The 20,684-nt window shown below is 50.8% G+C and overlaps 1 protein-coding gene across 2 annotated transcripts in view; it reads left to right on the forward strand.

Moving 5' to 3' along the window:
• The first annotated feature begins 254 nt into the window (after positions 1 to 254).
• Positions 255 to 20,684, forward strand: part of LMNB2 (lamin B2) — a 31,107-nt gene continuing 10,677 nt past the window's right edge. For both annotated transcript variants that reach the window (XM_079771514.1, XM_079771515.1), the window contains exons 1-4: positions 255 to 569; positions 7,861 to 7,997; positions 14,296 to 14,452; positions 14,670 to 14,795. In XM_079771514.1, the coding sequence (XP_079627640.1) occupies positions 282 to 569; positions 7,861 to 7,997; positions 14,296 to 14,452; positions 14,670 to 14,795 (708 nt within the window). In that variant the 5' untranslated portion in view covers positions 255 to 281. The remainder of the gene's footprint in view (positions 570 to 7,860; positions 7,998 to 14,295; positions 14,453 to 14,669; positions 14,796 to 20,684) is intronic.

The raw sequence follows: 20,684 nt of genomic DNA on the forward strand, positions 1-20,684 counted from the left end.
GCAGGCCGACGCTCTAACCACTGAGCAAAACCGGCAAGGGCAAGGAGCTTCGATTTTGAAGCTGAACGGTTTGGCTCTGGACCCAAGGCCTTTTGCTAGCTGTTTAATGAATAGCTAGTAAAACAGCAAGAGGCTGAGCGGGAGTCCCCCCTCCCTACCCTCGCAGGGACTTCAGCTCCCGGCATGCCCCGTAAGGCACTCGGCCGGACTACAAATTCCAGGCTGCCTAGCGCCGGCGGCAGCGGGCGGCCGGCGCCATCTTGGTCGGCGGCGCGGATTGAATGAGCCCGCCGAGCCGCGGCCGCCGTGGGGAACCGCGCGGGCCCCGAGGAGCCGCCGCCGCCGCCGCTGCCGCCGCCATGGCCACGGCCACGCCGCTGTCCGGCCGCAAGGGCGGGCCTGCCACGCCGCTGTCGCCCACGCGCCTGTCGAGGCTGCAGGAGAAGGAGGAGCTGCGCGAGCTCAATGACCGCCTGGCGCACTACATCGACCGAGTCCGCGCGCTGGAGCTGGAGAATGACCGGCTCCTGCTCAAGATCTCCGAGCGGGAGGAGGTTTCCACGCGCGAGGTGGGCAAGGGCTTCGGCCTTCGGGCGGGGTCCACCGACGGGTCCCCAGGGGGCTTGGGAGGCCCCGAGCGCGGGGTGCACGCCGGGGCGGGCGCCGCCCACCGGAGGAGTCCCCAGGAGGGGTCCCCAGGGGGCTTTGGGTGTCCCCCAGGGGTGCAGTGTCGGGCAGACCTAGCCTCCGAGGATTCCCCAGGGGATCTGGGTCCACCCCCCGCTGTGCGACAGGTGGAGCTGGGCAGGCCCCGCCCACCAAGGGTTTGAGGAAATCTGGGGGGTCCCCTGAGTGACTTGGTGTGCACCAGGCGAGGCCCCGCCCCAAAGGGGGTTTTGGGGCGCTCGCCCGATGCGTTTGGGTGTTCGGGCGCCCTGGGAGAAAATTTGGGGGCGGTTCCCTAGCCTCCGAAGTGACTGGGAAGCTCAGGCTGACGGGGGCCTGCGGAGGGGCGTCGCGTCGGGGGGGTGGGGGGGCCTGGGCAACTCGCGTGGTCGGTTCTCCGTGGAACTTTGCGCGGGTCCCGTGCTGAGTCCTGGGGAGTTCGGGGGCTGGGCGGGGGCTGGGCAGAAAGGCGCCATCTCCTACCCGAGCTGGGGTGGGGTCCGAGGGGAGGTGGCTGATGCCTCGCTGGTCAGGTGGGAAATTTGGGAAGCTCTCAGTTGGCCCCGCACCCCAAGACTCTTGGGCGGGAGCCTGGTCTTCCCGAGGGGCCGAGGGGAGGAGGAGTCCGGAGGTCTTGGGGAACCAGAGGGAATATATGGGCTCCAGGCTGGGCCTGGACTTCACTGCAGACTGAGGGCAGAGGGGCCGGGTAAGTCCCGTCCCCTAAGGGAATGTGGGGACCCAGTGCCTGGAGGGTCCTGGGGGGTCTGTGCGAGGCTGGGGACTTACCCAGAGCCACCTCTCTTTTTCTCCGTCCCAGGGGCGGGCCCTGCCCACCAGGGGGATCCCCAGGGGGCTTTGGGTGATCCCTAGGGGTGCAGTGTTGGGCAGACCTAGCCTCTGAGGACTCCCCAGGGGATCTGGGGCAGGCCCCGCCCACCAAGGAGTTCGAGGAAATGTGGGGTCCCCTGAGTGACTGGATGTGAACCAGGCGAGGCCCAAGGGTGGGCCTTCTAAATAAGGGGGAGTGCCCACCATGTGCTTCCCTGTGGCCTTGGTGGGAGAGCCAGGTCCTGAGCCTCGCCTTCCCCATCCGGAGAATGGGCCAAATGAAGGGCTTATGGCAGGAGAGCAGCTGGGGGGTCATTTTTGGGAGCTGCTTGCCCTCTGTGTGACCTTGAGTCTCACTACTTCCTCGGTAAAGTGGAAGTAATAATACCTTTTGGGCTTGTTTGTGGGGCTACGATGAGTTAATGTTTTGTAAAATAGAGGCAATGGAATATAGGACAGGTGCCCAGCAGAAGCACTGGTCTGGGGTCTGTTGTCCCTGTTTAGTAGTGGCTGGACAGGAACCCACTCAGAAAGTGGAGCTTGGGTGTTGGGGGAGAGACCGTCTGGTGGTTGGTGGAGTTCTCAGTTGCTTGGGATTGTATTCAAACTCAGGGTCCAAATTCTGCTTTTAATCTGGGTGACCTTGGGCGCTTCACTCAGCGGCTTGGAGCCTCAGTTTTGTTATCTGTTCGGTGGGGCTAGAATTGTCCCCCCAAATTGTCGCACACATTTCCACCCCCACCCCCCACCCCCTGGCCTTAGCAGTGTGAGGGTCCTCAGGTTGCCAGCCTAGTTTCTCCCTGCAGGGCTGGTCTGCACCTCATGTTTGAGCTGGTTTCTTGTCTTCCCCATCCCCCCCCCCCCCAAGTGGACCCTCTGCAAATGGAGTGAGACTCTGACTTTTGGGAGTGTTGAACTTAGTGGGCCCCCTGGAGGGCACGTCCCTGACCCCTATCTGTCTGGGTGTGGCTTATTTCTCAGCTGCTAAGGCTTGCTGGAATGTAACGTTAACATCTGGGAGCAAGGGGTGGCTGTGGGGGCTAAGCCCACTGGACAGAGGCGGGTGGGGAGGTGGGAGGGGGGGCTCTAGGTGATGACAGGTGTATTCACAGCTGAGCTAGGGAGTTCCAGCCAGCTTGTTCTTTTGGAGCTCCCTGCTGCTTCGGAGGTGAGGTGGTCATTGCAGGTCAGTGGAGGAAGCTGATTGATAACTTACTGGAGAGGGGACCTGGAGCAGTGAGTGGGGTGGTCAGTGGGCTGTAGGGAGGGAGTGGCCTGCAAATGGCCTTGGGCTACAGTGGGGCCCAGGCTTCAGGCTGTTGGAGGGGACAGTGAGGCAATCGGTGGTGAGCAGGGTGGTGGGAAGTGGGTGGCGAATGGGGGCTGGGAAGGTGGCTGCACTAGGAGAGTTGTGGATGTGTCATGCTGAGGAGTATGCAGGTTACCTGTACAGCATTGTCTCACTGGGGTGATCCTCCCCTCCAGGTGACACTGGGCAATGTCTGGGGACATTTCTTTTTTAAAAATATATATCTTTATTGATTTCAGAGAGGAAGGGAGAGGGAGAGAGAGAGAGAAACATCAATGATGAGAGAGAATCATTGATCGGCTGCCTCCTGTACACCCCCTACTGGGGATCAAGCCCGCAACCCAGGCATGTGCCCTTAACTGAAATCGAACCCGGGACCTTTCAGTCCACAGGCCGACACTCTATCCACTGAGCCAAACTGGCTAGGGCTCTGGGGACATTTCTGGTTGTTATGACTGGCGGGTGCTCCTAGCATCGAGTGGGTGGGGCCAGGGGGTGCTGCTCAGCACCGCAGTGCCCAGGATGGCCCAAATGCCAGTAGTGTAAGGGCTGAGAAGCCACGTAAGGAAGGCATTTAAAATGTTAGAAGCGTACCGCACATCTGTAATAATAAAAGCGTAATATGCTAATTAGACCCGACGTCCTTCTGTCCTTCGGGAGAAGCCAGGGCTGCGAGGGAAGCCCGGGTCCAGAGGGAAGCCGGTGCCTGCAGCTGGGGGAAGGAAGGCCTACTCTTGCACGAATTTCCTGCATCGGGCCTCTAGTTTGTAATAAAATCCAAGCAGTTCAGGTGCCCAGGGTAAAACTAAAGCTCTGCTCTCCCCCTCGGCTGGTGCCCATCTTGCTCCATTGTCTGGTCCACATACATGCTCCTTCATACTTGTTGATACAAACCTGGCCATGTGTGCATTCCAGGCCTTTCCCATTGGGTGCCAGTTGATATCTCTTGGCTGAGTGGGCAGTACTTGGTGGATAACCACTGCCCCTATCACTGGAGGGGTTCTGGAAGGTGGGGGCTGAGGCTGGCCAGATTTCTGTTTGAGAAAGATCGTGGGTGCTGGGAGAGGGGTGTTGTGAGCCAGGGAGGGGTGGTTCTTCAGGGAGCCTTCCCAGCCTGGTGTTAAGTTCCTCTGGCTTCAGTTTCTTTTCCCTTACCTGCCCAGGTGTCCTGTTGCTTTGGGGCTGGGGGTGTGGGTGGGGGGCGGGGCTCCTGGAGCTTGAGGGAGAAGCTACCACTTGGGGCAGGGCCTGAATCCACCCACAAGAGCCCATGTTTGGGTTTTACCTGCAGAGCTGTGTATTTGTCCCCCCAGGGACACAGGCAACAGGAAAGGACACCTCTGGTTATCTGTACACACAGACACACACACACACACACACACACACACACACACACCCCACCCCACCCCACCCCACCCCCAGCCAGCATGTGCTCACACATTTGTCGGGATTCCTCCTGTTTGGCACTTGGGCAAGCCATAAAAGAAAAAGGCCCAAGCGGTCCCTCTCCCGTTGGGGTGCCCAGGCGTCTGCAGTGACCACAGTGATGGTCACAGGTGCGGGGAAGCCGGGGCCACCTGTTTGTCGTCTGAAAGAGCCTTTGGGAAGTCTGCTGTCTGTTCATTGTTCTCTCGACAAGGATTTTCTAAATTGTCCCAGTGCGTAGATCAGGGTCAGCACATGTTTTGTGAAAAGGGCCAGAGTCGTTTTCAGCTCTGGGCTGGGTGATCTCAGTCACGATTACTGCCCTGGGCCGTTATAGTGGGAAAGGCCAGGCTGCTTGTTGGTGGTAAAGCTTTACACAAGCTGAAAGGTATTCATCTCATTGCCTGTGTCACAAAGTATCTTTTTCTTTTTTCCCCTAAGCCATTTAAAAATGTAAAAACCGCCCTAACTGGTTTGGCTCAGTGGATAGAGCGTGGGCCTGCGGACTCAAGGGTCCCGGGTTCGATTCCGGTCAAGGGCATGTACCTTGGTTGCAGGCACATCCCCAGTAGGGAGTGTGCAGGAGGCAGCTGATCAATGTTTCTCTCTCATCGATGTTTCTAACTCTCTATCCCTCTCCCTTCCTCTCTGTAAAAAATTAATAAAATATATATTTTTAAAAATGTAAAAACCATCCTGGACTTGCAGGCTGGGCAAAATCAGGCAGTGGGCTGGAGTTCTAGCCTGTGGGCCTGAGCTTGCAGACCTGGCTAGGATAACTGCCGTTAAGACACACACACCCCAGAAATACCACCGAGAAACAAAGTGCTTTAAACACTGGAGCAGGGCCTGCAAGTGGGGCACTCATCTTGAACACAGAATCTAATGGGGGCACCAAAATCTCAGTCATGGAGATGAGTGATATATTTTTAATTACTCAACCTTATTTTTAGGCCAGTTTTAGATTTACAAAAAATGGCAAAGGTAATACAGAGTTCCCATGTACCCCAACCCAGTTTCCCCTGTTAACATCTTATATTCGGCCCCGGTGGGTAGCTCAGTTGGTTAGAGCATTGTCCCAATACACCAAGGTTTCGGGTTCGATCCCCAGTTAGGGCACATATGAGTCAACCAATTAATGTATAAATAAGTGAAACAACGGATGTTTCCTTCTCTCCCCCCTCCCTCCCCCTCCCCCCTCTAAAATCAGATTTCCTTAATTTTCCCCTGAGGTCCCAGGACCCCATCCAGGATCCCCCATGACAGTGTCACATCTCCTTGGACCCCTCTAGGCTGTGACATTTCTGACACACATCAGTTTTCATGCCCTGGGCATTCGTGAGGAGGAGGGGCCAGGAGTTTGGTAGATGCGCCTCTATTGGGTCATCTGGTGTTTTTCTCATGGTCTGGCTGAGGCAATGGGATAGGCAATGTGCTAATGAAATATTTTTCAAGTTGGAATTAATGTAAAAAAAAAATCCATGGTGGACAAAATACCAAAAACTTAAATCCAGTATCAGAATTGCTGGTTTTCCCTTTTTCCTGAGCTCGGACCTGGTTTTTGTTGTGTTGCTGCAGTTGGAGACCCTCCTGTTCAAAGAGGGGAGGGTGGGAGAGAACGGGGTCCAGTAGGCACCCAATCTTCCTAGTCTTTCTTCCCTTTTTATTGGTTTAGAGAAAAACATTGCGTTGTTCTACTTATTTATGCATTCATTGGTGATTCTTGTATATTCCCTGACCGGGGACCAAACCTTGGTATATCCGGACGACACTCCAACCAACTGAGCTAGCTGGCCAGGGTTAGGCACCCAGTCTTGGGGGCAGGGGGCAGGAGACCTTGTCTATGGCTTCTCCCCAGGGTACCAGACCCTCCCTGGAGTCAGCAGAGTTCTGGAATTTGAGACAGAAGAAGACAGAGCAAAGACAGGCATGTGAACCCAGGTGCTCAGCTGTCTTTAGAGCGTAGGGCCAGCAGTTTTTTGTGAATTGAGAGTTTATTTCAAAAGGCAGTTCCTAGAAGGTGGGAATGGAGGGGATGACCCAAGGTGACTGCTGTCGGTGGGAGAGAGGGCCTTGCTGTGTGTGAAGGGGAGTGGGGAGTGGCCAGGGAGCAGGAGGGAGAAACTTGCTTTGTCTCTGCTCACCTTACTGTGTATCCCGACCCTCTCAGAATTGTCCCCAGCAGACCTGCTCTATCCTGTATTTTCACAGCTCAGGAGAGGGCAGTTTATTGATTTGTGCCTCGGTTTTCCTATCTGTGAAATGGATCCAGGAACCCAACTCTGAGGGATGACAGGTCTTGGAGCTGCTGCTGTGAGGCGGGATATCCAGGCCTGGGAAGGTGGGAGGTGGGAGTCTCAGCCTGGCTCTTAAGTCCCCCCTTGTCCAGATTTGCCCAGGACATTCTGGAAGATCCCACATCAGGAAACCCCTCTGTCCTGTGGAAACCGGGACCATTGGTCACCCTACTGACAAGTCCTTGGCAGCTCCCCTAAACCCCTCTGCTCAGGGGCCTTTCCTGTGAAAGGGAGGGGAGTGGCCCTCTCAGGACCTAAGCTGACCGCACCCCCAGCACAGATACTCGCTGGTGTCCTGTAGCTTTGTGGCACATGGTGCAGCTGTCCAAGCCAGCTGCCCTGAGAGCGGCCTGCTGTCGCCCGTCTGTCAGCACCACATGGCGTCTTAACAGCTTTGTTGAGATATAACTTCCATCTGATACAGCTCACCTAATTCAACTGTAGTTCAGTGGTTTTTGATATATTGAAAGTATGTAGTCATCACCACTAATTCCAGAACGTTCACCCCCACAAGAAACCCTGTCCCCATCAGCAGTCACTCCCTGGCCCCTGACACCCACTAACGCACTCTCTGTCTCTGGATTTACTTGTCCTGGACATTTCACGTAAATAGAACCACACACTCTGGCCTTTTGGGTCTGGCTTCTCCCACCGAACATCATTGTTTCAGGGCTCATCCACATTGTAGCAAGTGTCAGCGCTTTACTCCTTTACATGGCTGAGTAACCTTCCGGTATTCTGCGGGACCACGTTCGTTACCCATCATCCGTCAGGACACTTGTGTTTTCACTTTTTGGCAGTTGTGAATCGTGCTGCTGTGGACACATGTGCAGGTTTTGTGTAAATGTGTTATTTATCCTGGGTGGAGATCTAGCAGTGGATTTGCTGGGTTATGTGGTTACTCTGTTTAACCATCTGAGCAATCACCAGACTGCCTTCCACAGCGGCTGCACCTTTATCATGGAGGTTCCCATTTCTCCATGGCCTCACCAGCACTTGTCACCATCCACTTCTTTAGCTGTCCCAGTGGGGGTGAGGAGGTATCTCCCCGCCCTGGTTTGGTTCCAGGGATTTGTAAACACGTGCACCTCCACGTGGGGAGGGTGGGCAAGGAGGCTGATGGGAAATGCAAGTTGTGCATCCAACTGCTAGGGGTGACCTGGCAGGGGACAAGTGATGGGGCAGGTCAGGCATCCTGGGGCCTCCCAGGGTTGGCGGGCTGAGCTGGTCGGAGGCTCCCGGGTTAGTAGGGGCTGTGTCCCCTGGCAGGCCACCCGGGGACACCTGCTGTTGTGGGGGCCTTCCTTCACCTGGGCCTCGCTTTCTCCCCAGGTAAGCGGCATTAAGACGCTGTACGAATCGGAGCTGGCCGATGCCCGCCGAGTGCTGGACGAGACAGCCCGGGAGCGGGCCCGGCTGCAGATCGAAATAGGGAAACTGAGGTCTGAGGTGGAAGAGGCCAACAAAAGGTAAGGGGTGCAGCTGGTGTGGTGGTGTCCTGATTCTAGGGCCGTAGTGTGTCCAGGGCGGGGTGGGCGCTGGAGTCAGGGGCTTGCAGCCCCCTGTGTGGTGGAGTCACTCTGAGAAGCACCCAGAAAAGCTTTGGGGCTTGTCCAAGCTGGTGGCCCCACTCAGACAGACCTGGGAGCTGGTCCTGTGGGCTCTTGGAGGCCAGGGGTCAGGAGCGCACTGGCTGCTGGGTGGGTGAGGGTGAGCTCTGTATCAGCCTTCTAGCTACCCCCGGCCACCTTTAATCTCACCCACCCCACAACATAATTTGGCCCAAGGAGGGTTTTGAACCTGGGCAGCACTCCTAGGACTGAATCTAGGAGGTGGTAGTACCAGGTCAGCCTCCTCCTTCAGGCCACAGAGCCCGGCTTCCCCAAGGACCCACTGCTCTCTTCCTCTACCCTGGGTTTGGGAGACGGCGATGTGCCAACTTCCCTGTTCCTGGGGCCCCTGCAGGCCCAACTTGCTGTCCTATGCATGGTGAGGTGGTCTTTATCCTCTGTGCCTCCTCTCTGTGTCATCCTGGGAAACTTTGGGGCCAACTCCCCAGCCCCATCCTCACCCAATCAGACCCATTGCGGCCGGGCAACCTTCAGGCTGTCTTTTTTCTTATTTGCAAAGCATGTTCTTTTGCCTGCTTATAAAGAAAAAGGTTTCAAAAATTGGGAGAACAAGTTGGTGCTGGTGATAGTAGCAGAAGTAATAAAGTAGTGTGTGTGTGTGTGTTAATCCTTACCCGAGGACATATTTTTTTCCCCATTGATTTTTAGAGAGAGTGGAAGGGAAGGGGAGAGACAGGGAGAGAAACTTTGATGTGAGAAAGACACATCAGTAGGTTGCCTCCCGCACCCACCCGGACCAGGCCAGGGATTGAGCCTGCACCCAAGGTACATTCTCTTGACTGGAATCCACCCTTTAGTCTGAGGGCCGGCACTAACCACTGAGTAAAACCAGCTAGGGCAAAGTAATTTAAAAATACAGATATTTTTATTGATTTCAAAGAGGAAGGAAGAGGGAGAGAGATAGAAACGTCAGTGATGAGAGAGAATCATCGATCGGCCGCCTCCTGCAGGCCCTGCACTGGGGACTGAGCCCACAACCTGGGCATGTGCCCTTAACTGGAATCGAACCTGGAACCCCTCAGTCTGCAGGCCAACGCTCTATCCACTGAGCCAGACCAGGTAGGGCCAAAGTAATTTTTTTTAATCCTCACCCAAGGATATGCTTTCATTGGTTTCTGGAGAGAGAGAAACATCGATCGGTTGCCTCCCGATGCACCCTGAACGGGGTTGAACCCACAACCTTTTGGTGAATAGGACAGTGTTCCAGCCAACTGAGCCACCCGGCCAGGGTGTAATAAAATAATTTAAATACATCAAGTATTAAAGTAATACAGGGGATACCATGAGTAACACCAAGTTCAGGCTTGATCCCCTTTCATCCTCACAGTGACCCTAGCAAGGCCAGACTATCATCATCTCCCTTTACAGAGGGGGAAACTGAGGCACGGGATTGGGAACTCGTTCACGGTCCCTCAGCTCAGCAGTGACCAGGACCAAGGCCTGGACCCTGGTTTCCTGAGTTCCTCTGGTAGTTCCAACAGCCAACAGCCACCTTCATATTTGTGGCATTTTTTTCTTCTTTTTTTTTATTAATAGATTAAAAACAATTTTTAATTGATTTTTTTAGGGAGAGAGAGATAGAAACATTGATGAGAGAGAAACATTGATGAGCTGCCTCCTGCATGCACCCCACTGGGGATGAAACCCAAAATCTGGGCATCTTCCCTGACCTGGAATCGAACCGACAACATCCTGGTGCATGACTCGATGCTCAACCATTGAGCTACACCAGCTAGGCTTTTTTTCCCCTCCTTTTTTTTTAATAGCGGTTGTGTTTTTTTTGTGTTTTTTTTTTAGCAGTTTTAGGTTTACAGGAAAATGAATGGAAAGTTCAGTTTCAAAAATCACCCCTTGGGTTTCCCCATTGTCAATGTCTTACATTAATGAGTGAGCCATGTTGTTATAAATGACTAGAGACCCAGTGCACGAATTTGTGCACAGTAGGGTCCCTTGGCCTGGCCTGTGGGATGGGGCCAAAACTGGCTCTCCGAGAGACCCCACCGGTGCATGATTGGGGCCGGGGAGGATGTGGGAGGTTGGCCAGCTGGGGAAGAACTGCGGGAGGACTCCAGGGTGTGTCCGGCTCATCTGCTCCCTGATGGTCAGTGCATGTCATAGCGACTGGTTGACCCGTCCACTGTCTGCCCCCTGGTGGTCAGTGCATATCATAGCGAGCAGTTAAATGACCTTCGCATATCATTAGCATATTACACTTTGATTGGTTGAACGGACAATACGATCAGACACTTAGCATATTAGACTTTTATTATATAGGATGAGTCAATATCTATACATTATTATCAACTGAAGTTCAGAATTGACATTCTGCTTGCTGTTCCTTGTCTGGGCCGAGAAGTCATGTTTTTTTCTGTTTATCAGAGTCATAGATGTTCACTGTCAAGAAAGTGGAAAATGCAAGATAGTTTAAAGAGAAAAATGAAAGTGTCCGTGAGCCTCCACCCAAATGGAATCGCCTTGGCTGATCTGATACTTGTCTTTTCCGCCTTTTTAATTTAAACTAAAGGTGGACACAGATAGCTATGAGGTTCTTTTGGTATAGCGAGCCTCTTCATCTTCTGAGTTATTGATGTCCTCTGACATGATGTCGCAATTGCTGGCACGTACCAGCATCTGGGAGTGTGTCACCAGTGGCTGCCATGGCTCAGGTTGGTCCCATTGTTCTGTGACAGTTTCTTTGGGTGACAACTGTGTCCATTGTCAGGACAGTCATTTCCCTTGGCTTCTAAGCAAGATTCACCCAATCTGGGTATGGTGGGTGATGTGTTTATTTAAGGCCCCCACTCAGGAAAGATGGCTTCCTGGACTCTCTGGGCCTGTGGCTTTTTCCTTTTCTGCCCTCAGGCCTTCAGCATTACAGATCTGCAGGCACTTCTCTAGATTGTCTGACTTTAAGTCCTCCCATGGCAGGGAAGTGGAGGGGCTGTAACCCCAAGCATGGTTTGAACTTCCAAATAGGTCACATCTGGTGCTCTGCTTTTCTTTTCTTTTCTTTCCTTTTCTTTTTATTTATTTTTTAATAATTCTTTATTGTTGAAAGTATTACATATGTCCCCTTATTTTCCCCATTGACCCCCTCTGGCCTGCCCCTGCGCCCACCCCTTCCCCCCCCAGGCCTTCACCACCCTATTATCTTTGTCCATGGGTTATGTATATATGCATACAAGGTCTTTGGTTGATTACCTGCCACCCACCCACCTTCCCCTGCCTTCCTTCTGAGATTCCCCACTCTGTTCCATGCTTCCATGTCTCTGGATCCACTTTGTTCATCTGTTTATTTTGTTACTTAGATTCCACATAAGAGTTCAATCATGTGATACTTGTCTTTCTCTGACTGACTTCACTTAGCATGATACTCTCCAGGTCCCTCCATGCTATCTCAAAGGGTAAGAGATTCTTCTTTTTTACTACTGCATAGTATTCCATGGTGTAAATGTACGACAGCTTTTTTATCCACTCATCTACTGGTGGGCACTTGGGCTGTTTCCAGATCTTAGCTGTTGTAAATTATGCTGCTATGAACATAGGAGTGCATACATTCTTTCTGATTGGTGCTTCGGGTTTCTCAGGATATATTCCTAGAAGTGGGATCACTGTGTCAAGTGGCAGTTCCATATTTAATTTTTTGAGGAGACTCCACACTGTTTTCTTTTTTTAAATTCTTTATTGTTTAAAGTATTACATATAGTATTACATATGTCTCCTTTTTTCCCCATTGACCTCTCCCCGGCCACCCCTCAACCCCCAGCACATGCCCTCACCCCCCTAGTGTCTGTGTCCATTGGTTATGCTTATATGCATGCATACAAGTTTTCTTTTTTTAAAATATATTTTTATTGATTTCAGAGAGAAAGGGAGAAGGAGAGAGAGATAGAAACATCAATGATGAGAGAGAATCATTGATTGGCTGCCTCCTGCAAGCCCCCCATTGGGGATCAAGCCCACAACCCAGGCACGTGCCCCTGACTGGAATCAAACCCGGGACCCTTCAGTCCACAGGCCGATGCTCTATCCACTAAGCCAAACTGGCCAGGGCAGCATACAAGTCTTTTGGTTGATCTCTTACCCCTCACCCCCACCCTCCCTTCCCTTCCCTCTGAGGTGTGACAGTCTGTTTGATGCTTCTATGTCTCTGAATCTATTTTTGTTCATCAGTTTATGTTGTTCATTAAATTTCACAAATGAGTGAGATCATGCTCTATTTATCTTCCTCCTACTGGCTTATTTCGCTTAGCATAATGCTCTCCAGGTCCATCCATGCTGTTGCAAATGGTAAGAGTTCTTTCTTTTTTACAGCAGCGTAGTATTCCATTGTGTAGATGTACCGCCGTTTTTAATCCACTCATCTGCTGATGGGCACTTAGGCTGTTTCCAAATCTTAGCTATTGTAAATTGTGCTGCTATGAACACAGGGGTGCATATATCCTTTCTGATTGCTGTTTCTGATTTCTTGGGATATATTCCTAGGAGTGGGATTACTGGGTCAAATGGAAGTTCCATTTTTAATTTTTTGAGGACATTCCATACTGTTCTCCACAGTGACTGCACCAGTCTGCATTCCCACCAGCAGTGCACGAGGGTTCCTTTTTTTCCACATCCTTGTCATTTGTTGGTGATAGCCATTCTGACAGGTGTGAGATGGTACCTCATTGTCGTTTTGATTTGCTTCTCTTGGATGATTAGTGACTTTGAGCATGTTTTCATATGTCTCTTGGCCTTCTGTATGTCCTCTTTGGAGAAGTTTCTATTAAGGTCCTTTGCCCATTTTTAAATAGGATTGTTTCTCTTCCTTTTGTTAAGTTATATGAGTTCCTTATATATTTTGGATATTAACCCTTTATCAGATGTATCATTCATTGCCAAATATGTTCTCCCATACAACAGTGGGCTCTCTTTTTGTTTTGTTGATGGTTTCTTTATACATATATATATATATATATATATATATATATATATATATATATATATATATATATTTTATTTTTTTTTTAATTTCAGAGAGGAAGGGAGAGATAGAAACATCAATGATGAGAGAGAATCACTGATCGGCTGCCTCCCGCACACCCTCCTACTGGGGATGAAGCCTGCAACTCAGGCATGCGCCCCTGACTAGAATCGAACCCGGGACCCTTCGGTCCAGAGGCTGACGCTCTATCCAATGAGCCAAACCGGTCTGGGCTCATCTGTCCTTAAAACAGGTTCACGTCTAATAGGCAGCATATTTCTCTGTCTCTGCTTCGTGTGAGCAGGGCTGTTTCCACATGCAACTCTGGTCTGAGGACAGCGTTCTCCACACTGAAGTCTCTGATCTCTGTGCCACCCCAGTTCACAGGAGCTTATGCAGTGTCCCCGTGGTTTTTATCCAGGGTGACTGCCCCCAGGGAGCTGGGTGATGCCTGGAGATATTTGTGGTCCTCACAAGGGGTGGGGGCCAGGGATGCTGCTCAACCTCCCACGGTGCACAGGACAGCCCCACAGAATGACCCAGCCCTCGCGTCCCCAATGCTGAGGGGATACCTTTAGTGTCCCCACGATTGCTGAGATGGGCCAATAAGTTGGGAAATAGGTGGATAAGCTTTCAGCCCCAAGAAAATGCAGAATTACATTCAGAAATGTATAGGAGTCTGAAGTTCATGCTATTAATAGTTGTATATTTAAGAATCCATTTGACATCTTAAATATTTGATATTGGAGATAATTGTCTATTAGAATACCAGGTGAACCTGTGTGAAATAACTAAAGTTTATGCAGGAGGTCAACTTTCAAAGGCCAGGCTTTTAATTTATAACTTTAATAAATTACACATTAGCGTTCTCTCCTAAGTGATCCTTTTCATAATTAAAAATCTAAAAGAAAATGACATGAAAACCCATCATTGAGGGTTTTTTGAACACTTGTATTTGTAGGTGAAAAGAGTCCTGTGCAGGGCAGGTTTCAGGAAGGGTCACTTTTTATGCCCACAGGTGAGGCTCCCTTACCAGAAAGTGGGGGATGGGTCAAGTCCCAAGAGCAAAAGGGCCCTTGGCTCAAGCAGAAGTGAATTTTTTCTTAGGCCCTCCCTGGGCCCCACCGCACAGCTGCTCAGTCCTCCCAGCTAACCTCCGCTCTTGACTTTCAGCTCCAAGAAGAGGGATGGTGAGCTCACGGTGGCCCAGGGCCGTGTGAAGGAACTGGAGTCCCTGTTCCACCGGAGTGAGGCAGAGCTGGCTGCTGCCCTCAGCGATAAGCGCAGCCTCGAGAGTGATGTGGCCGAGCTTCGGGCCCAGCTGGCCAAGGTAGGCCCAGGACGGGCCCCAGTCTGGAGACAAGAGGCCTCGAGGTGGTGGGCATGTGAGGGTCCTGGGGTGGCCAAGGAACTTCACGCAGGTGTGAGTTTGTGTATTTAAGGACCTCCCTGGGCACGACGAGCCAGACGAGTGCAACAAAGAGACAGCCAGGGCACGAGGGCAGCAGACAGGCTGTCTCCTCAGCTTGTTGTCCTGTGTCTCCCAGGCAGAGGACGGTCATTCAGTGGCCAAGAAGCAGCTGGAGAAGGAGACGCTGATGCGCGTGGACCTGGAGAACCGCTGTCAGAGCCTTCAGGAGGAGCTCGACTTCCGCAAGAGCGTCTTCGAGGAGGTGAGCTTTGTCTCTAGTGTCACAATGTGGTCCACCTTCATTTTTTTTTGCATGTGTCTCTCGAGTTTTCCCAGTACCACTTGTTGAAGAGCCAGTCTGTACCCCATTGTATATCCTTGCCTCCTTTGTAGGTCAATTTAACACAGTGAGGATTATTTCTGGGTTTTCTGTTCTGTTCCCTTGATCTGTGTGTCTGTTTTTATGCCCATACTATGCCGTTTTGATTATTGTAGCTTTATAGTATGGTTTGATATCAGGGCACATGATACCTCCCACTTTGTTCTTTCTCAAAATTTCTTTGGCTATTTGGTGTCCTTTTTAAAAAGAATAACATGTTTTTATTGATTTTAGAGAGAAACATTGATCGGTTGCCTCCTGCACACACCCTGATAGGGAATAGAACCCGAAATATGGGTATGTGCCCGACTGGGAATTGAACTGGTGACCTCTCAGTGCATGGTACAATGCGCAACCAACTGAACCAGGCCAGCCAGGGTTACTTGGCGTCTATTCTGGTTTCATGTAAGTTTTAGGATTAATTGTTCTAATTCTGTGTGTGTGTGTGTGTGTGTGTGTGTGTGTGTGTCTGCCAAGATCATTCTTATCAGAAAAATGTAGGAAACCAAGCCCTTTGAGATAGCCCTCTCTCTGGCCAGTATTACAAAACAAAAAGTCTTATAAGTGGCCTGCAGGTGTCCCACCCACTTCAATGTCACAGATGAACTCCCTGCATGGCTGGACCAATCGGATGTGCAGAAGGTAGTTGTTAGATAGACCTCAGTGGTCAACATAACCAGGGAATGAACAGCAGTGTTTTTTGTGTTTCTTTATCCAGGTGGTAAAGCCAGGTGGACAAACTAAAAGCAAGGTTGCTGAAAGATGACATGATGACCAGTTTTGAATAATATATTGAGCAGTGCTAATCCATTACTTCTTTTATATTAACCCTTTGCACTCGCTTGCTTTTTTCTCAATTCCTTTATTCTACTTGGGATTTAATTTTTTAAATACCCCAGATTTTACAAAGCGCGGCAGTAGAATAAAAAACTGGAGTTTCTTTTCATACAAACTTATTTATTTGGATTTTTTATATTTCAAATTATTGATACATTCAAAGAGTAATTTTAATCTCTATAATTTTTCATGGTGTGATATTTTTTGAAACATTCACCCACATGAAGACCTGGTTTACATTCACATGTTTCACAGATATAAATAGTCTCTCTTCTTCCTCCTTTGATTTTTCTGTTAGAACAAACAACACAATCTTTGTGTTTTTTGTTAGGGTGAGATGTGATTATATGGAGCTTTCCATCTAAGTTAGTGGATAATAATCTACCCCTGGAAGTTAGTGTATCATCTCTGAATTCTCCAACAAGATCATGTACTAGTTTCCTAATAAATTTCACATGCGTTATCGGTTTTTCATTTTTTCTTTTTTGGCATCAGTTGAGACGGCATTTACATTTTACTTGTCCTTTCATGCTAATGAAAACAAGAAAAGATACTGGAAAAATAGACAAAAATTCCCCTTCCCCCTGCGGTGAAACTACGTGTCGAGTGTGGCTCGACATAGGAGCTGCTACCAATGCTAACCGTGTCGAGTCACACTCGACATCCGAGTGCAAAAGGTTAATCGCTTACCAGATATATGATTTTTCCATTTATTTTTCAATTCCCATCCCTTTCTCCCCTTTAGTAGCCATCAGCTTGTTTTTTGCATCTATGGGTCTGTTTCCATTTTATTTTGTTTGTTTGTTTTGTTCTTTAGATTCCACATATAAGTGAAATAATACGGTATTTTTCTTTCTCCCTTATTTCTCCAACTTATTTCAGGATTACCTTGTAGGTCCATCCATGTTGTCTCTAATGGCAAGATTTTATTCTTTTTTATGGCAGAGTAATATTCCATTGTATGTATGTACCCCGTCTTTATCTGATCGGCTATCAGTGGACACTTAGGTTGCTTCCGTAGCTTGACTATTGTAAATAATATAGCAATGAACATAAGGGTGCATCTATTTTTTCGAATTAGTATTTTGGTGTGTTTTTTTTTTTTTCGGGTAAATAATCAGAAGAGGGATTTGCTATGTCATAAGGTGGTTCTATTTTTTAATTTTTAAGGCACCTCCATACTGTTTTCCCACGGGCCGTAGTTTGCGGACACCTGGTTTCAGGTCTTACACTTAAGACTGTAATCTAATTTGGGTTCATTTCTGTGTGTGGTGTCAGCAGTCTAGTTTCACTCTTTTGCATGTGGCTGTCCAGTTTTCCCAGCACCATTTATCGAAGAAACTTCCCTTTCTCAGACAACACTGTATGTTTTTGGTTCCTTTATTGAAAATTAGTTGTCAATTTGAGAGGGTTTATTTCTGGGCTCTCAATTCTGTCCCACTGGTCTATGTGTCTTTTTCTGCCAATGGGGTACTGTTCTGACTATTGTGGCTATTTATTTTATTTTACTAGAGGCCCGGTGCACGAAATTCATGCGGGGGGGGGGAGGGTTGTCCCTCAGCCCAGCCTGCACTCTCTCCAATCTGGGACCCGGTAGGATTGGGCCTAAATGGGCAGTTGGACATCTCTCTCACAATCCAGGACTGCTGGCTTCCAACTGCTCACCTGTCTGCCTTCCTGATTGCCCCTAACTGCTTCTGCCTGCCAGCCTGATCACCCCCAACCACTCCCCTGCCAGCCTGATTGATGCCTAACTGCTCCCCTGCCAGCCTGATTGCCCCTAACTGCCCTCCCCTGCCGACCTGATAACCCCTAACTGCCCTCCCCTGCTGACCTGGTCTCCCCCAACTGCCCTCCCCTGCAGGCCTGGTCCCCCCACAACTGCCCTCCCCTGCAGGCCTGGTCCCTCCCAACTGCCCTCCCTGCTGGCCATCTTGTGGCAGCCATCTTGTGTCCACATGGGGGCAGCCATCTTGTGTGTTGGAGTGACAGTTAATTTTATTAGATGGGATTGATTTCAGAGAGGAAAGGAGAGAGAGAGAGATAGAAACACCAATGATGAGAGAGAATCATTGATCGGCTGCCTCCTTCATGCCCCATACTAGTGATCAAGCCCGTAATCCCGGCATGTGCTCTGACCAGGAATCTAACCGTGATCTCAACCACTTAGCCTGGCCATATTGTGGCTTTTTGTTGTTTTGTTAATCCTCACCCAAGGATATTTTTCTATTAATTTTTAGGGAGAGTGGAAGAGAGAGGGAAAGACAGAAACATCAATGTGAGAGAAACACATCGATTGGTTGCCTCCTGCACAAGCGCCGGCCAGGGCCAGGGCTGGGGAGGAGCCTGCAACCAAGGTATGCGCCCTTGACTGGAATCGAACCCAGGACCCTTTGGTCCACAGGCCGACACTATCATTGAGCCAAACCAGCTAGGGCCATATGTGGCTTTTTAATATAGTTTGAAGTTGGGGAGTGTGATACCCTTGGTTATTCATGGTACCTGATGGATTGTTTCTCTGCCTATGCATTTGAGACAGTGGACTCTTGTTTAGTTTTGCTTTTAACAGTTCAGCAGGTTCATAAGTAGAGGTTTTCTGTTCCTTTCTAGCAGGAGGTTCAACAGTGCCAGTTTGTTTTCCTCTCACCTGCATGAGGGCAATTCCAGGATCTGGGTGAGGCAGTGTCACCTGGGTCATGGAAAATGCCCCATTACCCCAAGGTGGTGGGCATCCCCTCTGTCTTGGGTCAGGTGGTGCTCCGGGCCTGTAGGTTTCCAGTGCTGCCCCCTTGTTTGTTTTTTTAATCCTCACTAAGGATGTTTTTTTCATCGATTTTGAGAGACTAGGAGGGAGGGAAATGGCGGGGGGTGGGGATTGGTTGCCTCCCTGCCCCAACCACAGCCAGGGGTATTGAACCTGCAACTGAGGGACATGCCCTTGACCAGGGATTGAACCACGAGTGACCCTTTGGTCTGTAGGCCGACACTTTAACCACTTAGAAAACTGGCAGGGCCAGAGATGTCTCTTAAGATGGACACTTGCCCTGGCTGGGTTTCTCAATGGTTAGAGTGTCAGCCCACAGACTGAAGGGTCTCGGGTTTGATTCCCAGTCAAGGGCACGTACCTGGGTTATAGATTTGATCCCCGACCCCAGTCAGGGCACATTCGGGAGTCAACTAATTGATGTGTCTCTCTCACGTCAGTGTTTCTCTCCCCCCACCCCCTGCCCCCTACTGTCTTAAAATCAATGGAAAAAATATCCTTGGGTGAGGATTTTTTTAAAAAGATGGACACTTGTCATTGGGTTTAGGGCCACCTGGATAATCCAGGGTGGTCTTACCTTGAGACCCATAACTTAATTATATCTGCAAAGTCTTTTTCCTTTTTAAATTAAGGTCACACTCAGGTTCTGGGGATTAGGATATACCTTTTTTTTTTTTTTTACAGAGAGAGAGGTAGAGAGAATCATCGATTGATCAGTTGCCTCCTGCACATGTCCGAATCGGGGATTGAACCTGCCACCCTTTGATATACGGCCGTGGTCGGCAAACCACGGCTCACGAGCCACATGCGGCTCTTTGGCCCCTTGAATGTGGCTCTTCCACAAAATACCACGGCCTGGGCAAGTCTATTTTGAAGAAGTGGCGTTAGAAGAAGTTTAAGTTTAAAAAATTTGGCTCTCAAAAGAAATATCAATCGTTGTACTGTTGATATTTGGCTGTGTTGACTAATGAGTTTGCCGACCACTGGTATACGGGATGATGCTCCAACCAAGGGAGCCACACTGGCCAGGGTGCAGGTATACCTTTATGGGGCCACCATTCAGTCCACTCCAGTCCCTCCCCAAAGGGCAGGGTGGGGCCATGCACTCCCCTCTGTTCCTGGGTCTGGTCACCCCTCATCCCCAACTTCCTAATCCCTGTGCCTTGGCTCCCTGGCTTAGCCAGGCCTGGCTGGGAGGCGGCCCATGTGGACACCCTCCCACGTCGTCATCACAGGGCCCATTGTGCTGCCATGGCCCGGATGGAACCTTGCAGCCGGGCAGGGGGCAGTTCCTGGGCCGGGAAGAGCTGCTGACAGGAGGGCACACATGCAGCTGAGAAGTGGTCTGTGGCTTCAGCCAGGCCCCATGACAGCCAGGGCCTCCAGGGGGGTCAGGGAGAAGGCCAGGAGGAGAGCTGAGGGGGGACCCATGAAGGTACCCAAGTCTACCAGGGACCAATGAAGAGGCCCATGTGGGGTGGTGGGAGGACACCTGGAAGGGGTCCCTGAGATGGGCTGTGATGAGCTCGGGGGGGGGGGGGCGCCACCACGAAGTGGACTGTGAAGGGAGCCCATAGGGGTGCAGTGAGGGGTTGTGCGCAGGGCACTGCAAGAGGGACCTGGCGAGAAGCTGTGGGGCGCGTGGTGAAGGTGGGTGTGCTGTCATGGGTTCCACAGGAACGTGATTGGCTTCCCGGGGTGATACTCCTGTTGTACTTACAAACCGATGACACAGTGACAGCGACTGGTTTCTGAGCTGGCATGAGTGGGAGAGGATCCTCTTCCTCTGGAGCCCCCTAGCCTGCCCCCCACCTGCACTTGGCCCCACCGTGAGCCTGGGGCAGCTACATGGGTGGCACTTGTGGTTTGGACTTACGCCTGTCACTGTCATGATGACCAGAGGTCTCAGGCCCTGGGCACCTGGGACAGACTTGGTCAGAAATATATTTTTTAACTAGAGGCCTGGTGCATGAAAATTCATGCACTGGAGGCAGGGGGGGGCAGGGGGTGGTCCCTCAGCCCAACCTGCCCCCTCTCACAGTCCAGGAGCCCTCAGGGGCGGGAGGCGACCCGGCGATCAGGGGAAGGTGACCCCCATCACACCTCTGCTGCTGCCACTGCCAGCAGCGCAAGCCTCGGCCGGCCCTGGGCGGCTGGGCAGCCGACATCCG

The sequence above is a fragment of the Cnephaeus nilssonii genome, assembly GCF_951640355.1.
Source record: "Cnephaeus nilssonii genome assembly, chromosome: 5".
Taxonomy (NCBI): Eukaryota; Metazoa; Chordata; class Mammalia; order Chiroptera; family Vespertilionidae; genus Cnephaeus; species Cnephaeus nilssonii.